This window comes from Lissotriton helveticus, chromosome 7 (assembly GCF_964261635.1).
Source record: "Lissotriton helveticus chromosome 7, aLisHel1.1, whole genome shotgun sequence".
In the NCBI taxonomy this organism is placed as follows: Eukaryota; Metazoa; Chordata; class Amphibia; order Caudata; family Salamandridae; genus Lissotriton; species Lissotriton helveticus.
In genome coordinates this window covers 1,189,033,774-1,189,051,775 of record NC_136068.1, presented here as the reverse complement: position 1 = coordinate 1,189,051,775, position 18,002 = coordinate 1,189,033,774, and the positions used below count along the sequence as shown (strand labels likewise).

The 18,002-nt window shown below is 50.7% G+C and overlaps 1 protein-coding gene and 1 long non-coding RNA gene across 2 annotated transcripts in view; one reads left to right on the top strand and one right to left on the bottom strand.

The window, feature by feature from the left end:
* The window catches only part of LOC144767294 (uncharacterized), a 238,596-nt gene that overhangs the window by 133,757 nt on the left and 86,837 nt on the right, over positions 1-18,002 (top strand). The window lies entirely within an intron of this gene.
* DDX5 (DEAD-box helicase 5) overlaps positions 1-18,002 on the bottom strand; it is a 32,111-nt gene that overhangs the window by 2,683 nt on the left and 11,426 nt on the right. The window contains exons 10-12 of the mRNA XM_078654340.1: positions 2,198-2,259; positions 2,055-2,114; positions 750-965 (exon numbers count right to left, since the gene is read on the bottom strand). Coding sequence (XP_078510466.1) covers positions 750-965; positions 2,055-2,114; positions 2,198-2,259 — 338 coding nt within the window. The remainder of the gene's footprint in view (positions 1-749; positions 966-2,054; positions 2,115-2,197; positions 2,260-18,002) is intronic.

Below are 18,002 nucleotides of genomic sequence, written 5' to 3'. Positions count from 1 at the left end.
GCGCTTTTACTTCAAACTTCGAGTGCCTCCGGTCCGGAGTGTCTCTTCCAGAGCCCCAGCCTGCCAGGCCTCACACCATCCACACACCACGCATTAGACATGGTACATTTTTGTTGCTTTGTTCAGCCCGCGATTTGGGAAGGATTGCTTTTGTCCTTTTTAACTAGGTCTTCCGTGCACTTTATTCTAGTTTTATTATGGTGCTGCAGTCTCCAATTTAATCAGATTCCTAAACAATTGGAACGTTTGACACCACAGCAGACTTTAGCATTTTTCTTTTAACAAAGGGTGTGAATACATTTCACACAGAGAAAGCTGATAAAATGGTCTAAAGGCAGCAAAACCCCTTTTAGCCAATTACAACAGCTTTCCAACACAAGTTGCAATGCAATAGGTTTCGCACTGAGACTTTAAGCTATTAGTATTGTAAACAATGGCTTTTATTTAGGTTCTAAAAAAACCAAAACGGCATTACCATTCATGCCAATAATTAAAACTCGCGTAAATGTGAGGCTTGTTTTGTAATACAAATCGGTGCGTGAGGGAATTTGTAATGGGTTGAGGCATTGGTCTGTTAGCCAAAAATACGTGGGTTTGCCATTTCAACTTGTCAATTTGAATTTTACAGTTCCTGAAAATAAATGATTTCATAAAAAGGTATCCCCAAAAAGTTTTGTAGGCAGCTTAAAGCCAGTTTCATGATAAAACTACAATTAACAGTAAAGTTCAGCATCAGTCGTACTGCTTACCTCCTTCAACCAGTTGCAGCAACTTGGGGTTGATTTGCTGATTAGCCTCTCGTAGAACAGCAATTAAGTCATGGGCTTGCTTTGTGTTGTTGGGTGTAAAAAAGGTGTAAGCTGTACCAGTTTTGCTACTGCGGGCAGTTCTCCCAATTCGGTGGATATAGTCCTCTGATGAATTAGGGTAGTCATAATTGATGACAAATTTCACATCTTCCACATCTGAAAAGTGATGCAGCATGGCATATGGCAATGTACAATGGTTTGTACACCACACAAGCCAGACCAAAACAACAAATTAGATTCACATTTAAAAGAGAATTTGGTCCTGTAAAAAAATGATTATCCATTCATGTAGGGAACTCTAAATAGCCAAACACCAAGATAAAACACCAGTCCCCACCCCAAAAAGGATTGAAACCTTACCATAGATAGGTATTCCCCATTCAGAAGTTTCCCTACAGATAGTCAAAGGACATCTGAATGCTTCTCTGCAGTAGGGCCCCATAAGCTCTCAGCAGCCTCATGTGCTCGTTAGAGGACCTTCATGAAAACGATGAACACGGTCCTACACACATTCATTAGAAGCTAAAAACTCAGGCCTCACTGCTCGTCTTGCCAAGATCAAAAATGCAACAAACATACCCGTCCACAAAAAAAGCGTTGTTTTCTTGTGCACAGTAACAGTCTAGGCAAGCTCTTCCCAAGAAGCCAGGGTTTACTTGAGAATGTGTCTCTGGCAGGTCTTGACATGACTACTACATGGGTGAGGGAGGATGTTGGGAGGTCGCTGCATTCCCTTCACTTCCTTAAGTGAAAAGTGATTCCCTTTTCCAACTCATGTGCCAGTACTCACCAATTAGAAAAGGCTTCGTATTTGAACTGCTTACTCACTCCCTTCAACCAAAACCATGCTTCATTTGGAAAGTTCAGGAGTGTCGCTGAAACTAAACTCCATTGTTCACATGCAACAGCGCTGCCCCGTGGAAACCATGCAAAGCATGAGAACAGGAATACCAGGGCAAAGTGAACCTTTCCATAAAAAAAACTTTAAGTAGTAAGTAGGCTGCCTTTTGAAGACTACTGGCACACAATGTTTTCAGCTTTTCACCTCTCTATTTGACTGGAAGCAGCCAGCCGATCAATTCCACTAGTCCTCCATCCCCTCGAGTCGATGGATTGTCATGCCTAGGCCTTGCCACAAAGACTGCACCTTTATGTGAAAAAAACTCAGAAACAGAAGTGTTAAAGAAAGCAGTCAACTTTCTTTAAAATGCTTACAACGAACGCTCCCTGGGACTTCATACTAACCTAAACCTCTCGATGCAACATCTGTAGCAATCAGAATTGGAGCTTTGCCGTGTTTGAATTCTGGAAACAAGTAAAGAGGTATTAATACTAGATAACCACACAAAAAAGGGGATGAAGGGTGGTGAAAATGTGTGTGCTCGTACCGTTTAAAACCCAGTCTCGCTCCTGCTGGCTCTTGTCACCATGAATACCCATTGCCGGCCATCTGAAGTTAACAAAGGTTTGAGTCAATGCATAGCTGAGGAACCATACAAGGTTTTTCAAACAAAGCAGACAGTGCAGCCAAACAGACAACCATCAAGCATTGTAGACATTGTTCCTTTACATGAACTTGCTTGACGAGCAGATTGAGATTTAAACAAAACCCATGATACTGGGTACCGACAGCCATGCAATCACTACAGGATCATGTCAAAACTAGACTGAAAAGTCCATACTGAAAGTGCAATAAATGAGGTAAAGAAATGAGCCTAGCTTCAAAGCTCAGTTCCATTTGTAAGCTACACTGGCATTCAATAGAATGAATGTTTAGAAATAAAGTTCCGAAAGCAATTTGAAACAGTTGTGAGGTAGCCATCAACTGTGGTATAACACCACATTTTTCAATATCCTACCAGTTCCGCCGATTCTTTACAGTGAACTTTTTTTATAAAACCGTAGCCACTGCTGATCACCAAGCACACAAGTACCTTGTGTGCTTGGTTATCAGCAGACTACAGTCGCATTATGCATGCCTTTAATTTGGTGGTATTGAACTTGGCGCTCACAAATGCTAGTCTACAGTTTTTGTACCCCATTTTATCTTTCAAATACCACCGTTGCAATTTTTTTGTACTTTCCATACATTCTGAATCGGAAAGTAAAGTTCTTTCCTAATAGCAAGTAAAAAACGTTCATACTTTTTGGGCTAAATTGGGTATAACGAAAATGATACTGTCGAGCAAAATACGAATCTAGGCCAACTTTGAGGTTGTGATGGTCCTTCATACACCCACAAGTTCCTTGTGTTTGTGAATTATAGTCCGGGCCAGTGGAATTATGCAGCAGGGGCAAGCAAAATTGTGGCAACATGGTAAACGTACCACCCAAATATAGCAATAAGCTACAAAAAAGGTCATCACTGAACCTTTCCAAAAAAGGCATTTCACTGCACAGCAAAAAGATTTGCTGCGTTTTCAATAACTTGAACCGTTTGAGCTAGAAGGATGTGGCAAATTTCCAATTATGCAAGAACCGCTGCGGCCGCCCAAACGCATAAATCGAGGCCCCGCCCCCGAATTGAATATGCTACTTACCAGTATGCATCTGTTCTTGGCATGTAGGGCTGCTGACATTCATATCTATAGCATAGATCGCCGCCTAGTGTTGGGTCCGGATGATTGCACATTGTTGTCCTGAAAGAGTCTTCGAAGTATCACGAGATAGGTGGCTCCTCCCCTGGACTACAGTGCGCATGGGCATCGACTCCATCCCCAGATTGTTTTTAGCCATTGTGGCGAAGATAGAGTGTAACAGAGTGAGCGATGACCATGCTAAGTGTAAATTCCGCAGCTGCTACAGGCGCCGGGGAGGAGGGCGGGCGATATGAATGTCAGCAGCCCTACATGCCAAGAACAGATGCATACTGGTAAGTAGCATATTCAGTTCGAGGCATGTGGGCTGCTGAATTCATATCTATAGCATAGAATAAATAGCAGTCCCTCCATTATCGGCGGCCGCCTGTGCCAGCTGCAGACGTCTGAAAAAGTGTTTTAAGAACAGCCTGCCCCACAGCTGCTTGGAGTGCACATCTACACAGTAGTGTTTAGTAAATGTGTGTGGTGTAGACCATGCGGCTGCTCTACAAATACCTTCCAAAGGGATATTACCAAGGAAAGCCATGGAGGCCCCTAACTTGCGGGTGGAGTGGGCTCTGGGGGGGGGGGGGGGGGGGGGGGGGGGGGGGACAGTTAAAGTGCGCTTAGCCTTGTGATAGCAAATCTGAATACACTTAACGATCCACCTGGCTATACCTGCTTTGGAAATGGGGTTGCCTTTGTGCTGGGCTGAAAAGGCAACAAAGTGTTGTTGTGTCTTCCTAAATTCTTTGGTCCTATCGATGTAGTACATCAAAGCTCGTTTGACATCAAGAGTGTGGAGCATTCTTTCGGCTACTGTCTCTGGGTTTTGAAAGAACGCAGGCAGTTCAATGGTCTGATTGACATGGAACTGCGAAACCACTTTCGGAAGAAATTTAGGGTTAGTGCGCAGCACCGCCCTGTTGGAGTGAATTTGAATGAATGGCTCTTTTACAGTGAGCGCCTGTAGCTCACTAACACGTCGTAGAGACGTAATGGCGATGAGGAAAGCCACTTTCCACGTCAATAACGAATAGTTTTCTTACCTGTCGGTGTAGTTTTGCAGCTTGAAGATCTTTCTGGATTCACTATGCTGTGCATTATTCCGCGGTCTTGTGGTTGGGTCCGGATTCGTAGTCTTTTCTTTGTTTTTTTTTTTTTTTTTTCTCTTTGCCCAGGTGGGCGTCGGCGTCACACCCCCTTTGGGTGTATTTCCGGTGACGTCGGCATGCTTCCTGCGGAAGCTCCCACTCTTGGGCGCCATCTTCGGGTTCTTTTTTTCCGTGTTTCTTTCGTTTCCGAAGTAATGGCAATGTTCTTCTTAGTTTGTATTTACCGCTTTGTATTTTCAAAGTCTATTCTTTAGTTAACCACCTCTTCTCTCTCCAGCCTCATCTTTCTGGCGGAGGCGGGTGGGTTCGCTAGTGAATCCAGAAAGATCTTCAAGCTGCAAAACTACACCGACAGGTAAGAAAACTATTCGTTTTGCAGCGTGAATCTTTCTGGATTCACTATGCTGTGCATAGATTTTGTAGCGGTTTCTCATCTCTGTGGCGGCTGGGTGGAAGATGAGCGTTGGGTGTTGAATATGTGCTGTAGCACCTTCTGTCCCACTTGAGCTTCCTTGTTCATTTGTATGTCCACACAGTAGTGCTTCGTGAACGTGTGCACCGAAGCCCATGTTGCCGCCAGGCATATGTCCTCTATGGGTGTGTTAGCCAGGAAGGCTATTGTAGCGCCCTTCTTCCTGGTGGAGTGGGCACGTGTCCCCTCAGCCAGTTCCTGTCCTGCCCGTTTGTGGCAGAGTTGGATTGTTTGTGCGATCCATCGTGCAATGGTCCTTTTGGTTACTGCTTTGCCCATGAAGCTGTTTGCGAAGGACACAAAAAACTGTTTCGTTTTCCTGTGCCCCTTTGTCCTTTCAATGTAGTGCATGACTGCCCTTCTGGCGTCCAGGGTGTGCAGAGCTCTCTCTGCGCTGGTTGTGGGTTTTTGGAAAAAACTCGGTATCTGTATAGACTGGTTCATGTGAAAATTGGATACCACCTTCGGCATGAAGTGTGGGTCAGTCCTCATCACAACTCTATCGTTGTGTATTTGTATGTATGGTTCTTGTAGCGTCAGCGCTTGAAGCTCGCTTACTCTGCGTAAGGACGTTATCGCAACCAGGAAGGCTGTTTTCATAGTTAGCATCTTTAGGGAGGCCTTGTGAAGTGGTTCAAAGGGCTCTTTCATGAGTTCCGTTAGGACTGTGTTCAAGTTCCATGCAGGTGGCGGCACCCGCTTGGGTGGTGCGATCCTTTTCGCTCCTTCTAGGAATCTCTTCACCACCTGTGATGTGAAGAAGCTCCTGCACGTTTCTCCCCTTGTGTAGGCTACTATCGCTGCCAAGTGAACTCTTAACGAGAATGAGCTAAGGTTCTTCTCCAGTAAGTGCGTCAGGTACCTTAGCACTGTGGAGTCCCTCTTCATCTTATTGTGGAGTCTTTCCTGTCTGCACCATATTGTGAATCTTTTCCATTTCGCAACGTAGCACTTTCGAGTGCTGGGCCTTCGTGCCTCCCGAAGTACCCTCAGGGTGCTTTCTGGTAGTCTCAAATGTGCGAACTCTATGTCCTCAGGAGCCACGCTACTAGGCTCATGCTCTCTGGCTCTGGATGCAGTACCTCTCCGTTCTGCATGGACAGTAGATCTTTCCTCCTGCTGAATCTGTGGGGTGCACACTGTGTCATCTCCATGATCTGCGAGTACCAGGTCTGCCTCGCCCACTGCGGTGCGACCAGTATCAGTGTCATGTTGCTCGCTCTGCACTTGCTCAGTACTCTGTGCATCAGTGGTATCGGGGGAAAGGCGTAGGCAAATGTCCTTGACCAATCTATCCATAGGGCATTCCCCAGTGTCCCCTCCTCGGGCTGCCTGGATGCGAAGTTTTGGCATTTTGCATTCTGGCGTGTGGCAAACAGGTCCACCGATGGTGTCCCCCACCTGTCGAACAGGTATCTTGTCTCCTGAGCATTGAGCTCCCACTCGTGGGATGCCGATGTCTGCCTGCTGAGCCAATCGGCTTGTATGTTGTCCTTCCCTGGTAGGTGTATGGCTAGCAGGTCTATCTTGAGAGGGATGGCCCATCTCCATATCTCCTGCGCCAGCGTTGAAAGCGGTGCGGACTGTGTGCCCCCCTGCTTGTTGATGTAGAACATCGCAGTGGTGTTGTCTGTTTGTATCAATACCTTGTGCTTGTACAGTCTTGTTTGAAAGGCCTTCAGTGCAAGGAAGATTGTCTTCAATTCTAAGTAATTGATGTGCTTTGTGGCATCCGTCGGTGTCCACAGTCCCCTCACCTTGAGCTCCTCCATGTGAGCGCCCCATCCCTTCAGGGATGCGTCTGTGGTGATGGTCACTGTTGGCGTTGGGGGCGTTAGAGGCTTTCCCCTTGCTATGTTCTCCATGGTCCACCATGTCATCTCCTTCTGCACTGCGTGCGTTACAACCACTAGATCCTCCCAACTGCCTGTAGCTTGTGACCATTGCTCCTGTAGCCATTCTTGAATGGGTCTCATGTGGAGTCGTACATTCGGTACCAGGTGGATGCATGATGCCATCATCCCCATGATCTTGCTCGCCGTCCTCACTGTCCGAGCTTGTCCCTTCCGGTAGAGGCGAGTTTCCTTCACCAGCGCCCTCGCCCTCTTCTCGCTGGGGAACACCTTGCCCTGTAAGGTGTTGATCTGTGCTCCCAGGAAGATCTTCACTTGTTCCGGCTCCATTGATGATTTCTTCCAATGGATGGAGAACCCCAGGTTTATGAGCGTGCTGGTCACTGTATGTGCGTGCAGCTTGCATTTCTGGTATGAGTTTGCTTTCACCAGCCAGTCGTCCAGGTAAGGGTATACATGTATTCCCTGCCTTCTTAGGTGCGCTGCGACTGCTGCGAGGCACTTTGTGAAAACTCTTGGTGCCGATTTTAGACCGAAGGCCAGTGTCGTGAACTGGTAGTGGCTTTCTCCGACGGTGAACCTGAGCATGTGCTTGTGCTTCCTGTTCATTGGGATGTGCAGGTATGCGTCTTTGAGGTCTATAGTGACCATGAAGTCCCCGGTCTGCAACTGTGGGAGCACCTCTTGCAGGGAGGTCATTTTGAATTTTTGCGTTCTTATGAATTTGTTCACGAACCGTAAATCGAGAATGGGCCTCATTGTCTCGTCTACTTTTGGTACCAGGAAGTATGTTGAGTATACTCCTGTGTTTCTTTCCTTGAAGGGTACCCTTTCTATGGCCTGCTTCTGCAGGAGTTCTTTTGCTTCTTCCTGAAGGCACTGCAGCTGCTTGCTTGCTAGCGGCTTTCTTCTTGGTTTTCTGCTTGTTGGCCTCGCCTCCAACTCTATGCAGTATCCGAATTGGATAATGTTGAGGATCCATTTGTCTGATGTGATTCCTCTCCACTCCTGGAGGTGGAATCTTAATCTTCCTCCCACTGGTGTCCTGTGGTCGTAGGTGTCTAGTTTGTCTTGACCCATCTGTACGTGCTGCCCCCTGGGATCTTTTTTGTGGGTGGGCACACGGATTTTTTTGAAGTCACTTGGAGGTGGGCTGCTGGCCCCCTCTTCTATTTTGTCCCCGTCCATTTCTCCCTCGAAAGGACTGGCCTCTTTGTTGGTACTGCCAGGGCTGTTTCTGATGGCCCTGCTGACCCTGCGAGTCTGCCTGGTGCGTTTGCTGGAAAGCCTGGTGTGATGTACCTGGCTGGTTTCCGCCTCTTCCGCCGGGCCTCCGTGACGGGGTGCCCCTCTTGTTCCCTCTGAACTGCAATGCTCCCATGGATCTTGCTGTTTCGTTATCCTTCTTAAGTTGGCTGAGTTGCTCATCAACTGTTTGTCCGAAAAGCGTACTGCCGTTGAATGGTGTGTTCAGGATGCTGTGTTGCACCTCCGGTTTGAAACCGGATATCCTGAGCCAGGCGTGTCTCCTTTCCGTGACGCCCATCATCATGAGCCTGCTGGCGGTGTCTGCCCCATCCAGGGCCGTCTTAAGGCAAGAATTTGCAGCATTCTTCCCCTCTTCAATTAGCTTTTCGGCTTTCTGCTTGGCATCCTGGGGCAAGTCCTTCACCAACTGCCCCAGTCCCTCCATGATTTGGTACATGTGTCTGTTTACCAGGGCGTTGGAATTAGCCATGCGCCAGTGGGTCGCGGCATTCCGTTCGATCCTTCTGCCCACCAGATCCATCCTTTTGCTCTCTTTATCCGGTGGCGGGCCCGAGGTAGTGGGTACGTTAGCCCTCCTCCTTGCTGTGGCCGTGATAATGGAGTCTGCGGAGACCGTGCCCTGAATGTAGGCCGGGTCCTTTGCGGCATGCTTGTACTTCTTCTCAGTTCTGGGAGTTACTGCCTTGCATGTTGCGGGCTCCCTGAAAGCTTCCTTCCCCTGAGCCAAGACGCTCTCGAGCATCGGGAGGAACTGGCTCCTCGTTTGTGTTGGGAGCAATGTTTCCAGAAGGAAGTCTGCTTTCTGCTTCTCTTCGTCGAGCTTGAGCTTGAAAGCTGCTGCGGCAGATTGTATCACCGCGTTGTAGGCCCCGATGTCGTCCGGCGGCGAGGGCCTCGAGGGGTAGGTGTCGACCACCTCCTCCGGGCTGTCGGTGTCGACATCGATGTAATCTACCTCCTGAAGGTCATAGGGCGCCGACTCTGTGTCTGTCCTGCCCTCATCTTCCTCCCCATAGCTGTAGCTCTCGTGGGGATTCTCGTACTCCTCCTGGTCGTCGAACACCTCGACGTCCTGGTCTTGCTCGGTGACTTCGGCGACCTCTTCTTCTTCCTCCTCGACCGCCTCCAGCACTGGTGGCTTGGTCTTGTGAGGGATCGTGAAGGCCTTCATCCTTGCGTCGAAATCTTTTTTCCGCTGCATGAAGTTCTCCATTTCTGCCTCGAGGCGCCTTCTTTTCTTTTCCATCTCGGCCGCGTGTTCCGCGTCGGATGGTTCCGCCGCTCTCTTCGACGGATGGCTCGTCGCCGTGCCTCTCGGAGTCGAAGTTTTCGACGTCGAACCGGATATCGGGTCTCTGGTCGTCGTCGACAGTTTCGGGTCTTTCTCCCTCGTCGATCGATCCTTTTCGGGGACGATTTTCGACGTCTTCTGCTGATCAGCAGCTCTCGGCGCCGGGGACTCCTTCTCTGAGGATCCGCTGGGCCTGGGAGTAGTCGCGGACGCCGCCTTTTTTGGCGTCGGCGCTTTCGGGGTCTTGCCCTCGATTTTTCGAGACTCAGAGTCTCTCGGGTTCTTGGGGGCCGAAGAGTCTCCTACCTTGTCAGAAGTCTTCGTGTAATCGGTCTCTACGACCGTGTAGCTGTCGTCTTCGGCGGCAGCGTTGTCTTCTTCCTCGGAGGACATCCCCAGCTCGTAGAGCGACGGGGTCGGGGCCTTCCCCTGCAGGGCGGCGTGTGCTACCCTCTGCCTCTCTCTCACACGAAGGGTCTTCGGGGTGAAGGCGGAACAGGCGTTGCAGTCTCCGCTTTCGTGGTCCACCGGTAGGCAAAGGTTGCATACCGGGTGCTGGTCCTTCTGCGCGTACTTGTGGTGGCAGTTACGGCAGAACTTGAACGGCGTGTTGTCCATCCTCGAGCGTCCAGGGCCTCTCTGGTCGCGTGTTCGTCGACGGTCGTCGAAGATCTGGATGGAAAACGCCTTATCTTTGCTTGTCTTTCGTCGGTGAAGTCCCCTGGAGTCTTCAGATGACTTCTCCTCGTCTTTTCTGTATTTTCTTTCTTCTTTCTCCAAAAATGTCTGGAGCCCAAACGGGAACGATCCAGACCCGACCGCGGAAAAAAAGAATCTGAAGATGGCGCCCAAGAGTGGGAGCTTCCGCAGGAAGCATGCCGACGTCACCGGAAATACACCCAAAGGGGGTGTGACGCCGACGCCCACCTGGGCAAAGAGAAAAAAAAAAAAAAAAAACAAAGAAAAGACTACGAATCCGGACCCAACCACAAGACCGCGGAATAATGCACAGCATAGTGAATCCAGAAAGATTCACGCTGCAAAACTGAATCTCACAGGAATGGAGAGGCTCAAAAGGTGGGCCCATCAACCTGGTGAGGACCACATTGAGGTTCCATACAGGAGCTGGCAGGGGCCTGGGAGGGATGACCCGTTTCAGTCCTTCTAGGAAGGCTTTAATGGCAGGCACTCTGAAAACGGAGAGATGCTGCCTGTTTTGGAGATAAGCTGCTATGGCGGACAAGTGTATCCGAATGGAAGCATATGCTAGATTGCATTTGTAAAGATGAAACAAATAACAGATGATGTTGGGAATGGATGCATCTAGCGGGTTGATGTTGTGGTCAGTACAGTAAATGACAAACCGCTTCCATTTCGCTGCATAGCACGCCCTGGTGGTGGGCTTTCGTGCCTCCTGTATGATATCCATGCATTCAGGTGGCAAGTCAAGGTAACCAAACTCTAAGACTTCAGGAGCCAGATCGCCAGGTTGAGCTGTTGCGGATCCGGATGCTGAATGTCGCCACGGCTCTGCGTCAAAAGCCTGGGTGTGAGGTGCAGCCTTTGATGCGGTACCACGGAGAGTTCTCGAAACGTGGTGTACCATGGTTGGCGTGCCCATGTTGGAGCAACCAGGATGAGCGTCATCAAGTGTTGCTTTAGCTTTCGTGCCACCAGCGGTATCAGAGGTGCTGGGGGAAAAGCGTACGCAAATCTGCCTGACCAGTTCATCCACATCACATTGCCCTGCGACTGTGGGTGAGGAAACCTGGCGGCAAAGCTTTGGCATTTTGCGTTTTCCTTTGTGGCAAACAGGTCTATTTCCGGATGACCCCACTGCTGGAAGTACAGGCGGAGTACCGATGGGTGCAACTCCCACTCGCGCATTGGTGCAACTCCCACTCGCGCATTTGGTGGCTGTATCTGCTGAGCAGATCCGCCATCTGATTGTCCTTGCACGGGAGGTGTTCCGCAATGAGGAAGATGTTCCACTGAATGGCCCACTTCCACATGCTCCGAGCCAGATGAGACAACTGTGGGGCGTGCGTTCCTCCCTGCTTTTGAATGTAGTACATTGCAGTCATGTCCGTCCGGATCAACACGACTGTTGCACAGATGTACTTTGAAAGACTTCAATGCCATGAAGATTGCCATCAGTTCTAGGTAGTTGATGTGCATTTTCTGCTGCTGCATAGTCCCTGCACCGTGTAGTGGAGTACATGAGCTCCCCATCCCTGGAGAGATGCGTCCGTCGTCAGAGTAATCTGTGGCACAGGCTCCTGAAACGGTCGGCCCTTGCAAAGGTTGTGTGGATTCCACCAATGCAGAGTTGTATGCCCGACCGGTCACCAACACTAGGTCGTTCAACTGTCCCTGAGCCCACTGATGAGCCAAGCATTCTTGGAGCGGACGCATATGTAGCCTCGCGTGCGGGCCTATGAAGATGCAGGAGGCCATCATGCCGATCAACTGCATGAACACTCTCGCTGGAAGAGAGTGTTGCGGTCTGAACTTCTGGATCAGCGACTGAATGCTGTGTATTCTCACAGGATTCGGCTAAGCCGTGGCCGCCAGAGTATTTATCGTGGCGCCCAGGTACTGCGGCACATGGGCTGGCTGAAGGTGCGACTTTGGGTAATTTAGTGAGAACCCCAGATCGTGAAGAAGGTGAATGGTGTGGGACATGGCGGCGCACTGCTGGGCTGACTTTGCTTGGACAAGCCAGTCGTCCAGATAAGGGTAAACGTGAACGTTCTGCCGTCTGAGGTGCACCGCCACTGTCGCCAGGCATTTCGTGAACACCCTGGGCGCAGTGGTCACCCCGAAAGGGAGGACCTTGAACTGATAATGGTGACCCTGAATGGTGAACCCGAGGTATTTTCTGTGTGATGGATGCAGTGGAATGTGGAAATAGGCATCCTTGAGATCCAAGGTTGCGAGGAAGTCCCCCTGATTGAGCAACGGGAGAACCTGCTGCAGGGTGAGCATATAAAAGTGATCTGATAGAATGTACTGATTTAGGGGTCTGAGGTCCAGTATGGGTCTGAGGGACCCGTCCTTCGGGATTAAGAAGTACAGGGAGTACACTCCTATGCCTTCTTCCGGCACGAGCTCGATTGCCCCTTTTTGCAGCATGACTAGTACCTCCTGCTGCAATAAGTGCAAATGCTCTGTGGACATAGGACGGTGTTTTGGTGGCATGTTGGGTGGAGTGGATGTTAACTCCAGACAATAACCGAACTGGATACGTTTTCTGACCCACCTGTCTGTGGCGATGATTTCCAGGAACCACTGGAGTCTCTCCCCCCCCCCCCCCGACAGGTGTTGTATGGTCAGGGGGCAGTGACAGGGCGTCACTGTTTGTTGGTGGCGGAGGAGCAGGAGTTGTTTCCTCGACCTCTGCCCTTGGCGCTGCTGCCCCGGTATCCTCCTCTATTTTGCTTGGTGTAGGAGGATTGCACCCTACCTTTATTGAATTGCGTTTGCTGGGACATTTGGCCTCTGGAAACACCTCTATTGCCTGAGCGACGAAAAGTGCTCCCTCTAAACTGTTGGGACTGGAGAGCTCCCATAGATTTAGCAGTCTGGGTATCTTTATTTTTTCCAGGGTGGTATCCACCTCAGGACCAAATAATCTGTCAGGGTTTACCGGCTGGTTAAAGATGGTAGTCTGTATCTCCGGGCTTAAATCCGGAGATTCTGAGCCATGCCCGACTCAACACACTGGTGTTAATTGCCCTGGCTGCAGTGTCCGCAACGTCTAGTGCACACTTAATGGAAGCGTTGGAGAGGAGTTTCCCTTCCTGGATAAGCATCTCTGCTGCCTCTTTATATTGGTCAGGTAGATGTTGCAACAGGGTCTCTAGTGTCGTAGTGTGCCCTGTCGTATCTAGCCAAGAGTGCCTGCGTGTTAGAGATACGCCAGATATTGGCCGCCTGAGCTGCTACTCTCTTCCCTGATGCCTCCAACACTTTGGATTCTTTGTCCGGGGGAGGAGCTTCACCAGTGGTTTGCGAATTCGCCTTTTTGCGGGCATTAGAAAACGACCAGAGAGTCCAAAGAGAGTCCAATGGCAACTGGCCCTTGATGTAGGTTGGATCGCCAGGTGCCGGCCTGTAATTTTCTTAATTCTAGGGTTGACTACCCTTGACCGTGTGGGTTCCTTAAAAATTTCCGCAGCATGTTTGAGGACCCCTTTAGTCAAGTCAATAAATTTATATAGCGCGCTACATACCCAGAGGGTCTCAAGGCGCTTGAAGAAGGGTGGGGACTTACTTGTCAAATATCCACGTTTTAAGTTGCTTTCTGAATGCTAGGTGGTTCTGAGTAAGGCGTAGGTGAGTGGGAAGTGAGTTCCATGTTTTAGCTGCCAGGTATGAGAAGGATCTACCTCCCATGGTGGTTTTGTTGATGCGAGGTACAGTGGCAAGGGCCTGGTTGGAGGATCGTAGCTGGCGGGGGGGGGGGGGGGGGGGGGGGGGGGTGTGTAGAAGGAGAGTCGTGTTGAGGCATTCGGGTCCGATTTCGTAGAGTGCTTTGTGTGCGTGGGTTAGGAGCCGGAAAGTAATCCTCTTATTGACGGGGAGCCAGTGGAGGCTTTTCAGGTGACCGGAGATGTGTTCTTTGCGCGGGATGTCTAAAATGAGCCTGGCTGAAGCGTTCTGGATGCGTTGGAGTTTTTTCTGGAGTTTTGCGGTGGTACCGGCGTAGAGTGTTTCCGTAGTCCAGTCGGCTCGTGACCAGAGCGTGGGTGACTGTTTTTCTAGTTTCGGTGGGGATCCAGCGAAATGTTTTTTTGAGCATGCGAAGAATGTTGAAGCAAGATGAAGAAACGGCGTTGACTTGTCTGTTCATCGAGAGTGAGGAATCCAGGATGACGCCCAGGTTCTGTGCGTGGTCCGTCGGGGTGGGTGCTTTTCCAAGGGCCTCTGGCCACCAAGAGTCATCCCAGGCGGAGGGGGAGGTGCCTAGGATGAGGACTTCTGTTTTGTCTGAGTTCAGTTTCAGACGGCTGTGCTTCATCCATTCGGCTACTTCTTTCATTCCTTCATGCAGGTTGGTTTTGGCAGTGTTAGGGTCTCTGGTGAGTGATAGGATCAGTTGAGTGTCGTCGGCGTAGGAGATGTTGAGGTTGTGTTGGCGTGCGATGACCGCGAGGGGGCTAATGTATACGTTGAAGAGGGTGGGGCTGAGTGAAGATCCTTGTGGTACGCCACAGATGACTTCGGTGGCCTCGGACTTGAATGGTGGAAGGCACACTCTCTGGGTTCTTCCGGTGAGGAACGAGGTGATCCATTCCAGTGCTTTTCCTTGGATTCCGACGTTTCTGAGGCGTTGTAAAAGGGTGCTATGACAGACCGTGTCAAAGGCTGCGGAGAGGTCCAGGAGGATGAGGGCGACTGTGTCTCCATTGTCCAGTAGAGATCGAATGTAGTCTGTTGCTGCGATGAGGGCGGTTTCAGTGCTGTGCTTGGCTCGGAAGCCGGATTGTGAGGAGTCGAGGGATTTGTTGGTTTCGAGGAATGCGGCGAGCTGGTTGTTGACCGCTTTCTCGATGACTTTGGCCGGGAATGGAAGGAGTGAGATAGGGCGGTAGTTTGAGTTCGGTGGGGTCCGCTGTGGGTTTTTTCAGAAGGGCGCTTAGTTCGGCGTGTTTCCAGCTTTCCGGGAAGGTCGCGGAGTTGAGGGAGCAGTTGATGACGTCTCGAAGGTGTGGTGCTATGATGGAGTCTGCTTTGTTGAAGATGTGGTGAGGGCATGGGTCTGTGGGGGATCCTGAGTGGATAGAGTTCATCAGACGGATGGTGTCCTCAGTGGAGATTGGCTTCCAGTCATTGAGGATATTCAGGGGGGGTGAGGGTCCTGCAGGGGGTTGGTCTTTGGGTCGGTTGTCGAAGCTGTTGTGGATGTCTGCAATTTTGTTGTGGAAGAATGAGGCTAGGGAGTCGCAGAGGGCTTGAGAGGGGGTGATGTCGTTGGAGTTGGCTGAGGGGTTGGTAAATTCCTTGACGATGTTGAATAATTCCTTGCTGTTGTGGGCGTTATCTAGTCGGTCCTTGAAAGCGGCTTTCTTGGCAGTCCGGATCAGTTGGTGGTGTGTGCGGGTGGCGTTTTTGAAGGCGTCCTTGGTGCTGGTGGTTGGGTCTTTTTTCCAGGCCTTCTCAAGGGAGCGACAGAGTTTCTTGGATTTCTTAAGATCCTCGTTGAACCAGGAGGCCTTCTTGCTGCCTAGTTTGATTTGTCGTTTTTTCAGTGGTGCTAGGATGTCGGCGCTGTTGGATAACCATTGGGTGAGGTTGGTGGCTGCTTGGTCTGGGATTGAGGAGTGGGCTGGGGGGTTTTGAAGAAGCGATGAGGAGATCTGGTCGATGGTGATTTTGTTCCAGTTTCTTTGCAGAGTGAGTTGGGGGTGGTTGTTGGATGTGGGCTTGTTGTAGGTAAAGTGAACGCAGCTGTGGTCAGTCCAGAGGAGAGCTGTGGTGTGGCTGAAGGAGACATGTTTGCTGGAGGTGAAGATAGGGTCGAGTGTGTGACCTGCGATGTGGGTGGGGGAGGTGACAAGTTGTTTAAGTCCGAGGTTGGCGAGGTTGTCCAAAAGGGTGGTTGTGTTGCGGTCGTTGTTCTTTTCAAGGTGAAAGTTGAGGTCTCCCAAAAGGATGTAATCCTCGGAGGGGAGCGCGTGTGGAGTGATGAAGTCCGTGATGTCTTCACTAAATTGTGAGCGTGGTCCTGGTGGCCTGTAAAGGAGGGTGCCTCTGAGTGTGGTCTTGGGGTCGATGTGGATCTGGAAGTGAAGGTGTTCAGAGTTGGCGAGATTGACGTCTGAGCTGGTTGAGATGCGAATGCATTTCTTATGAACGATAGCGATGCCTCCTCCTGTGTGTCCGGTACGGTCCTTGCGAATTATCTTATAGCTTTCCGGGATGGCAATGGTGATGTCAGGGGCAGAAGAGGCGTTCATCCATGTTTGTTAGGAAGGCGACGTCCGGAGAGGTGGTGTCTAGTAGATTCCAGAGGTCAATGGCGTGCCTGTGGACCGAGCGGGTGTTGAGCAGGATGCATTGTAGGTGGTTGGGGTCGGATATCTGTTGTGAGTTCGTAGATGAGGAGTTGTTCTTGGTGCCGTCGAACTTGCAGGAGTTACAGGAAAAGGGTCCATGGGTGTGTCCAGGGGCGGCTTGGACGCAGTTGAGGGAACGGCCGGGGTTAAGGGCTAGGAGGGTGGTGGCATCGTAAGTAATACGGGAGGGGTGGACATTACGAGGACCAGGGGTTCTGGCGCTGGGCGCGGTCCAGGCACGGACGGGCGTAGACGGGCTTACCTTTGGCGCACCTTCGGCGCGGCCGTAGCGCGTGGGACCATCAGACAAATGGAGAGTGGAGGGGGCGGAGCGTGGGAGGGGCAGCTGGGAGGCGGTATCGGGGAGGGTAGGCGGGCCAGGGGAGTATACACCAATAGCAATGGGGAATGGGAATGCAACGTGAAACGGGGCAGAGAGGCCACAGAAGTTCGAGGGATAGTAAACAAAGAGCGCTAATGCTGTTTAAAGCCAGCAATACTAGGCAGCACCTTCTATTCAGCTACTCTTATTCGGAGTTAAATTGCAGAATTACACAGATGCGCAAATCCGAGGGCGAGAGTCGGCGCTAGATACAGTTGAAAGCGCTAGCAATACGAGGCAAAACAATGCTAGATACAGTTGAAAGCGCTAGCAATACGAGGCAAAATACCACACTGCGGTTTCAGTCAGCGCTGGAAGGAGGGTCACGCTCGGGCTCTGAAAGCAGGAAGCGTGTGGGAGCGTCCGCAATGGACAGGGTCCAGACGGTCACAGCGATGCGAGGGGGGAGGTCAGCTAAGTGTTCGTGGGTGGGAGGGGCAGCTGGGAGGCGGTATCGGGGAGGGTAGGCGGGCCAGGGGAGTATACACCAATAGCAATGGGGAATGGGAATGCAACGTGAAACGGGGCAGAGAGGCCACAGAAGTTCGAGGGATAGTAAACAAAGAGCGCTAATGCCGTTTAAAGCCAGCAATACTAGGCAGCACCTTCTATTCAGCTACTCTTATTCGGAGTTAAATTGCAGATTTACACAGATGCGCAAATCCGAGGGCGAGAGTCGGCGCTAGATACAGTTGAAAGCGCTAGCAATACGAGGCAAAACAATGCTAGATACAGTTGAAAGCGCTAGCAATACGAGGCAAAACAATACCACACTGCGGTTTCAGTCAGCGCTGGAAGGAGGGTCACGCTCGGCCTCTGAAAGCAGGAAGCGTGTGGGAGCGTCCGCAATGGACAGGGTCCAGACGGTCCCTGGGAGTCTTCACAGTCTTTTCAGCTGTTGAGTGTCAAAGAGGAAGTCCACCTCCACAGGGTCAGCGTGGAGCTCCACGTCGTGGTTTTTGGCCGCCCTTTCGATTAAGGCATTAAATGCTGTAGAATCCTCAGTGGGAGAGGTCTTGATGTTGTACACCTGAGGGTCATGGGCGGTTTGCTGATCCCCTTGGTCTCCTGCTCCCACCCAGGAGTCCTGTTCATCAGGATCAGTGTTGGCAGGAAAGTTGTATTCCTCGTCTTCATCCCCAGCATCCTCCACATCAGAATAAGTGGGTGA